General features: G+C 52.5%; 1 protein-coding gene across 1 annotated transcript in view; it reads left to right on the forward strand.

The window, feature by feature from the left end:
- The first annotated feature begins 1049 nt into the window (after window positions 1-1049).
- MYO5B (myosin VB) overlaps window positions 1050-8491 on the forward strand; it is a 278618-nt gene continuing 271176 nt past the window's right edge. The window contains 1 exon segment of the mRNA XM_081802529.1: window positions 1050-1486. Coding sequence (XP_081658655.1) covers window positions 1460-1486 — 27 coding nt within the window. The 5' untranslated portion in view covers window positions 1050-1459.

Here is an 8491-nt window from a genome sequence, read left to right on the forward strand (position 1 = left end):
CCCCAGACAAGTTAAATCAGAATTTCCTTGGATCTGGTAAAGCTCCTTAGGTGAGTCTCATTGAGGAGGCACAGGTGTGAAGGGCTGGGCAGGTGAATTAAATTGAGGCCCTGGATTCCACGTGGGAAGGTCTTAAATGGGGAGAGTTTAAGAAGCACCTTCCAGGGCCTGAGGCTCCAGAACCATTTCTGCAGTGGGGACGAACACATACTCCAGCGGAGAACTACCCTCAGAGGCTATCTTCAGATAAGTTAAGGTCCCTTTCTTCTACAGTAGCTGCTTTCCCTCCGCTAACTCCTACCAGCTACTTTCCTTTGGGCTGAGGTTTCCTTTTTTCTACTACAGGTAGAAGGGGGGTAGAAGCTGCTGTAGGCAGCCAAATGCTATTAGCGCGGGCAGGGGGGCTGACGGGGGGACCAAAATGAGGTAGAAAGTGGTAGAGAGATGCAGAGTGCGCATGTAAAAGAAGAAAATGCAAGACTTTTCTGAAAAGCGAACAATCCTCGGGTGGGGTCGGTTAGGAGCCTAGTTGGAAGCCGTGGGTGAAACAGGCAAAACAAGTAGAGAAGCTACAAATCCCACTTCTCTAGTGAGGACTTTAGCCCAGGGAGCTCGGTTTGACGGAGACCATCGTTGGTATAGCCAAATCACCTTTTATGATCTGCCATGACAGAACTGAATTTTAGTAATGAGACTGTTGAACGCAGCCACGTAAAGTCCGGAGGCAAATGTATGGAAGCTTTCAGCCGTAGACTCTTATTCCTCTCTTTCCTCCCTCTCTCCTCCCCTCGCCCTCTGTTACTTCTCTTTCTTGTCTCCGCTCTCCCTGCGCAGCTTCTGCCGAGAGCAAGGGGAGCGAGGCGCGGCAGGTGCAGCCCCGGCGCGCACCTGTGCGGGCGTGCGCTCGGCGGCCAGCAGGGGGCGGCCTGCGGCAGCTCCGCGCCCGGCCCCGCCCCCGGCCCCGCCCCCGGCCCCGTGGACCCCGCTGCGGCGGGGGCGCCGGAGGGCGCGTCCAGCCCGGCCCCCGGCAGGGCTCAAAGGCGGCGGCCGCCGCAGCGTACCGGCCGCCCGCTCCGCGGCCCTCCCTCCCTGCCTTCGGCCCTGCCTCCCGGGCGCCAGCACCTCCTCCCATACCTGAGCGGGGAGCGGCGCCGCGCCGCCGCCTCCCCCGCCCGCAACTCCTGCCCGGCCGCAGCGGCGCCGCCACCGCGGGAGTAAAGGTCGCGCCTGCCGAGAGCGAGCGGGCCGCGGCGCCTCCAGGAAGCCGGCGGGGCAGGTCCAGGGGAAAGCGACGAGACACCGGGAAACTCTCGGCCAGCCCGGGAAGATGGCGCCAGGCGGGCCGGCCGTGGACTGAGAGCCGGCGGGCGGAGAGGAGTCGGGACCCGCCGCCCGGCGGGGCACGAGCGAGGGCCGCACGCCAGGCACGGTGCCCCGGCTCGGGCCGGCCCGCGGGGTCATGTCGGTCAGCGAGCTCTACAGCCAGGTGAGTGCGGGCCGCGCGCCGCCGTCCCGGCGGCTCAGGTGAGGGCGAGGGCGGCGCTCTCCCGGCCGCCGCGGCCCTCGGGGGCGCCCTCTCCTGCGGTCCCGGGAGCCGCCTGGCAGCCTCCTCGTCGCTTCCTCCCGGGCGCCCAGAACTTCGGGTGGTAGAGAAAGTTTGGCTGTTCCGGGAGTGTCCTGCGCTCACCGGCCGCGGCTCTCGGCGGCCCCGCGGCGCCTGCTCCGCAGCTCTGTTCCCGGCCGGGGCTTGTCGCCCCCTCCCCGACGGCCCGCTGTCGCTTTCCTCGCCTGGCTGTGCGGAGTTTCCCGGTCCGTGGGGGAGGGGCGGCTGTCCCTGCCAGCGCGGAGCCCGGAGCGGGGGCCAGCCCCGCTGCCGCCCCCTCCCCTGCCCGTGGACCCCGCTCTGCAGCGGCAGCTCGCAAGGGCGTCCCTCTAAGGCTTCCTTTGCTCCAGCGCACCGGTGGGGGGAACCCCGCACGTAGGGGATGTTAGCCCACTTGGGGTGGAGAGGAGGGGACCCAACCTGCTGTGAGGGGCTTGATGGCTTGCGGCGGGGGAGATAACGGGTCAAGCGAGATGCTCAAAGGATCTGCGGAGACCCCAGGAAAGCGCGTTCTTAATTTGCCCGGGGTGGGCGGCTGAAGGCGGCTCCTCTGCGTGGGTACCAGGAAGGCTTCGGTTACGGATGGGAAGGGGGTCGGAGGAACGCTGACCTAGGGGTGGAATGTGGATTATCCAGGATGCCCTCAAGGTCAGCAGGGGTGTGCGGGGCTCGGCCCCCACGGTCGGGAACAGGTGTGGCTGGGCGGAGACGCCCCGCTTCCGCGGCAGTTTAAAGTTCGGGACCAGCCGCCGCTTCCCCGAGCGCCCGCGGCCGCTCAGCCGCTGCCGCCGGGGCCCCGCTCGGGGCCGGGGCTTTTAAGCACGTGCCCCCCCCCGCCCCCGAGTTTGAGGTTTGCACGCCCGGTCTTTTCCGGGGCTGTGACTCGTTTGACAGCGTCTTGTGCGTCCGTCTGCGTGCAGAGTGGGTGTGTCTGGGCGGGGGTGGGGGAAGGGTGCGCGCGTGGGTGTGCGATTTGCAGGAGACCCGCCCGGGCCAACAGGTCTAGGCGGGGAGGAAGAGCCACTTCCGCATCCTCACCTGGTTCTTGCTCGCAGCTGCCCCGCGCGAGGGCGCGCTCTGCGGCTGGGTGGGCTGGCTGCGTCGTTGGACGAATTTTCTCACTTTTCCCGGGAAAAGTTACAGCCGAGTGGGGAGGACACTCCCGAGGTGGCTGCGGAGGCTGCAACCTGGCCGAGGGTGGGGTCGTGGCAGCCTCAGACACCTACTCCACCTCCGCTAGGGCTCCGGCCGGGCTTGCAGATGGGCGACAGCTGCTGGAAGGGGGGGAGGAAGGCGGGTGAGGTGTGGGAAAGATGGCAGGGGGGAGTTTAGTGAAAATCTCTGGCGCTTCTGGCTTTGGAAAGCGCCCCACCCGCTTTACTCCTGTGCGTCTTGGGAGGAGTCCTCAAAGCTCCGGCTTTTAGTCTTCCCGCGAGGCGGGTCGTCAGGAACTTGGACTAGAGCTGGATCCCAGCGGGGAAGACCCCTGAACTAGAGTGAAACGCTGAAGCTTTAACACACAGAAGTGCACGGAGATACTGCTCGACTGCCAAATAAAACGAGTGCCTCAACGGCCCATACTTGCAATGTATTACCAAGTCTATCAGATAATTGCCGTTTTACGTGAAGCTAGTGGATAACTGAATAAATCTAACTTTTGAAGCCCTGATCTTGAAAAACAAGATCGCATTGCTTTTAATGGATCACACTTTCAGGGGAGGACACTCGTTTTTTCTTGTTGGAAACCAGTATATTTCCTGTTATAAGTGAGTGTATTGCATGTTAACTATTAGAAATGAACACTAGTGGAAGTCGGAGCCGAAGTTTGAGGGTAATTTTCTGGGCTTGTAAGGACAACACCTAAGGAAAACCTCCTGAGAACACACAAGTGCCTTAAATTGGCTTCATGGGTGTTGAGGGTTTGAGACCACTCAAAGTATTAGAATGCCTTTGTAGGGCTGGGCGGCTTTACTGGGCCGTGTTAGGGGGTTTCTTAATCACTTTCAGGTAGATGAATCTGGAATGGAGACTTTGTGGCTCACCCAGTAGCTTCCAGATTGAAGTTTGAGCAGTTGTTCTTTGTCAGAGTTACTTAAGCTTTACTATGAGAAGCAGTTGCATTGTTTCCTCATCATTATCACCCTACTTGCTAGGCTGGGTTCTCAGTATGCATATGAATCACAAATTACATAGAGAAATCGTGCCTGCTACTCCGATTCATTTTCTTAGGGAGAGGATTTCATTTTAGTGTATTAAAACAGTCAATGTTCCCCCTTTTAACTTGCTAGGCTAGTCTAACGTGATGAATGCTGGATCCAGGCACGCACTGTAATGTATTATGCATTATGGAAATAACTATCCATTATGTCAACAGCATTTATAAGTGGGATAGAAATATTAAAGCCCTTTAGGACTATACCTGTTGCTTTAGTGACCTACTTGGAAGATCTTATTGGAAGCAGACCTTTTAAGTGCATAAATTAACCTGAAAGTACAGTTTCAGGTAAGAACTTAGTATGCTAGTCTATTATTCCAGAAAAGACCCCTCCCCCCCCCCAAGTTACTAATTTCTTGCTGTCTGCCTATCTCCACACTAACGGGAGGCGCTCATGCTATGTGAATTACTTTTTTTGGAGTTTTTAGTCCCTGACTATGGTTACTTCCTGTTAATAAAGGCATGCCTGTTTTCGGAAGACCCATACGCCTCACCTTTGAGAAATTGTTCTCTCTCTAGTGGGACTTTTCTGGGTGGGAAAAGAAAATTAGAGTCCATGCCAGACACTCTGAGGGTGAGGTCAAGGTGAGTCAGCCTCCTCTAATCTTCACAGAAAGCTGGAGCTGACGATGGGCGGTCCTGTCACAAATGGCATGTATGTGGCGAGTGTTCATAATTTTTTTTTCCTGTGGGTTAGAAACATGGGCTAATTTGTACAGGTCCCAGGAAGACACCGGAGCATGTGCAAGCCTGGGAAGTACAGCTCGATTGTGATAATTGCAGAAAATAGTCTGACTTAGGTTTTCATCCAGAATAACCCCTCTATAAGTATTGCTCTTTCAGTTGAGTCTTTCAGTAGGCTGTCTTGATTTTAGCCAGAAGAGTGATGGGGAAATCGCCAGACTGAAAGAAGTACCATCGAACCATTTTGTTTGATTTTTAACTGACAAGTGGATGTTTAAGTGCTGCTAGTTTCCTGGTGGATCCACCCTGTGTATGTTAATGGGGGCTTTGTCTCTGCTTTACCTATGCATCCGGTGTGCAGGTGTCTCCCAGGTGTCCGTCTGGAAAACAGGAGTTGCTAGCCTCTGTACCCACCTGCCACCCTTGGAAGCACTAAGGAGTCAAACTCCTGTTGGCTCCCAAATGATATTTCAGAAAAGCCCTTGACTCTCCTGTACACTACCTGGTGCTTGTTCATTCCCGGTAGCACCTGTGTCTCTGTCCAAGGTTCCCGGAGCCTGAGCATGCACCCCGTGCCCCGGAACAGCCCTTTATTTTTATTTTTATGTCCCCATACATTACATTAGTTTTTGATGTAGTGTTCCATGATTCATTACGTATAGCACCCAGTGCTCCATTTAGTACGTGCCCTCCTTAATACCCATCACCAGGCTAACCCATCCCCCCACCCCCTCCTCTCTAGAACCCTCTGAGTCCATAGTCTCTCATGGTGGTTCTCCCCCTCCGATTCCCCCCCCTTCATTTTTTTTTAACATAATGTATTTGTTTCAGAGGTATAGGTGTGATTTATCAGTGTTCTACAATTCACAGCTCTCACCATAGCACATACCATCCCCAGTGTCCATCACATTGCCACCCTATCCCTCCCATCCCCCACCACTCCAGCAACCCTCAGTTTGTTTTCCTGAGATTAAGAACAGAACAGCCCTTTAACCAATGGGAGTATAACAGCTGTAGCTTCCAACCACCCACCCCCTTGGGAACAGGGCTGCCCTAAGGTGAGGCCCCTACTCTTTCCAGTAGATGTGCAGGTTGAGCCAAAGTTCCTCTGCTTGGATTTTGCTGAATGTCACACCCCTGCTTGCCTTCTTTCCCTTCCCTGTCCCACTTCCTCCCCACCCCCTCACCCCCATCCTGGGAGCACTGCCTAATGGATCGCTTGAACAGGGATCTTCATCTTAGCATCTGATTCTGGGAACCATGGTGGCTTGGCTGGGTGGATGTTGAGAAACTCAAGGGCTCTGGCTTCCTTATGGTCCTATGAAGCTAGGTAGCTGCACAGAAGCCATTAGCGTGCACCTGCCTTCCTCCTTGCCTTACTCTCTGCCTTGTGTCTTGCTGCCTTTCCTATCCCTGGTTCCCACTCCCTTTCCTGTCTGCTCCCGTTCCTCAGATGCACATGTAAAGCCAGTGGGCTCTTCGCTCTGCTGGTGAGCATCAGATTTCCAAAGTTTACATGCAAATTGTCACCGGTTGCCCAGGCATATTCTCTGCCTATTACAGGTACACACTGAGTGAGCTTGCCCTGCCCCAACCCCCTTGTCCAGAGTTCTTGTCCCGAGTTCTTGTCCCGTCCTTTTTTCCCCCAAGTAGGTGGAGCACACCTAGAGAGCAGAGGACCTAACAAATGTTTTTTTGGAGCATCCAGTGTTTAGCACTGTGCCTTGTACTGAAGAGATACTTAAGAGCTTGTCCTTTCTTTCTCCCCGCCCCCCCCCCCCCCAAAATCCCCCTGCCCCAAGTCCTGCTGGAACTTCTTTGTAGCTCTTTGCTGACACCAAGTCTCCCCACTCAGGCCTCTTGGGAAAGCTTGCATTCTGGCTGCTAGTTTCTTCCAGTTTCCTTTTGGTTAATGTGCTCCTAATAGTTCACTTGATTAGCTGCAGGGTAGCCACCCATTAGAAGGCTTTTTGACAACTCCAGGTCTGGTCAGAGTCTCTCTGTATACCATTGTACTTATCTTGTTCATAGAGCTGGCATTGTTACTGGTTGGAGTGCCAAGGTATCTGAGTAGAAAATACGTTTTCTAGGGTCTGGCAAGGGTTTTTTGTTCTTAAATATTTTCTGTGGTAATGGTCAGCTATAAACTATACTGCTTAAAACCTATAAGTCTGAATACAGCCTTCCCTAAGTGATGGTGTATTTAACTATACATAGTTTTCAAGGTAAACTTATATAATGGGCCAACTATTTCAACTAATACATTTCAGTAGACTCCCAGAAACCACATTAAAAAGCAGTCCATTTGAGTGAAACGTCTGTTCTGATGGGCTTGTCTACACCTTTTGCATTGTTATTGGGCAATGAAACCTAAAGTGCACAAAGTTAGCAATACAGCATTACCCATGGATCACGGGAGGAGCGCAGATACTCCATTACAGATGTTTTGTGGAAGGAGCAGGTGGGTGTGCTGCAGTGGGGTGGGGGGAGGACTTCCTTTAGCAGCAGTGGGTTGTGACTGGGCCTTGAGTGAATAGGATTTGAATAGGCATGGAGGGTGGAAGGAGGGCATTATCGGGAGGCAATGGAAGAATGATAGGAAGCATGGGGGGAAGGGATAAGCAAGACCGATTTGGGGGTAGTAGCCGTAGTAATAGCTCTTGATCATGAAATAATTTTAGATTTCTGGAACAGTTGCAAAAATAGCACGGAGTTGGTGTGTTTTTCCAAATTCCCCCAATGTTAACACCTCATAAGCACAGCCCAGTTGTTGAAACTGGTCTATGAACTTTACTGGAAGTTCGCCAGTTTTTCCACTAACGACCTTTCTGTGGTCCAGGGTCCCTTCTAGGATTCCACATTGTTTAGCGTCTTAGTGCCCTTAATTTCCAATTAGGGACTGTCCCTCAGTTTCTTATCTTTTACAACATAGGCAATTTGAGTATTAATCTATTACCTTGTAGAAAGGCCTTCAGTTGGAATAATCATGATGTATTCTCCTGTTTACATGGAGTTTATGAATTTTTGCTAAGAAAACATCAGGAGTGATGGGTCTTAGTGCACCATTTCAAGAGATCTGTGCTATCAACGTGTCCCATTTCTGATGGTATCCCTTTGATCCTGTGGTTAAAGTGATGTCTATCAGTTTTCCTTTATTGAAGGGTATTTACATACTAAGATATGTGTGTTAAGTATGCTTATACTGTTTTTTTTTATAGCCACTTAGGGATTATTGAGCCTAGAATTCAACAAATGTGTGATTATGTGGGCAAGGGCAGGAGGAGTCCAATATGACCTTGAAGTTTCCAGCTTGAGGGTGGACAGAAAAGTAGGGATGGGGCGAGGAATACTTGATTTTTTTTTTTTAAACCTGTTCAGTTTGGGGTCATAAAAATACTTAGATGAACTTATGTTTGAGGATCTATGAGCTTAAAGGAGAAACGTTAGGATCTGGGGATTCTTGCAAATAAAAAGGATGGGTGGGATTTTCTCTAAAGAAATGCAAATCTTACAACATGATTTTAATAAAGATCAGATCATGACCTTGGTGTGGGCAGTCCTGGCCTCTGGTCATGATCTTGGTACAGACTGTCCTGGTGTGTGGTTAAATGCTCAGCTCTGACACTTTGGAATAGATGCATTCTGAGCCTTGATTTTTTTTTTTTTTAAACCTGAAACTGGGATGGTATCTGCGTCCTAAGAGTCCTGGACGATCACGTGCTCTAACATGTGAAGTGACCCTAGTGCAGTGTCTGGCTCCCTGCACAGGCTTAACTGTTGGTCAGCTTGTTTCTCCCTTGAGTCGTAGTGCTGGGTGCTGGCCTTCTCGCTGAAGGCTAAAAGGTTCCACTCTCCCACTGCCCCCTGGGGAATGAGCAAGAGCAGTTGGAACGAAGTTTTCCACTGAAGCTGTGCTTTCTGGTCTGTCTTTGGAGTTCTTAAGGGAAATTTGTTTTTTCTTAAAGATTTTATTTGACAGCGAGGGGGGG

Source organism: Leptonychotes weddellii, chromosome 13 (assembly GCF_054177405.1).
Source record: "Leptonychotes weddellii isolate Sample4059 chromosome 13, ASM5417740v2, whole genome shotgun sequence".
Taxonomy (NCBI): Eukaryota; Metazoa; Chordata; class Mammalia; order Carnivora; family Phocidae; genus Leptonychotes; species Leptonychotes weddellii.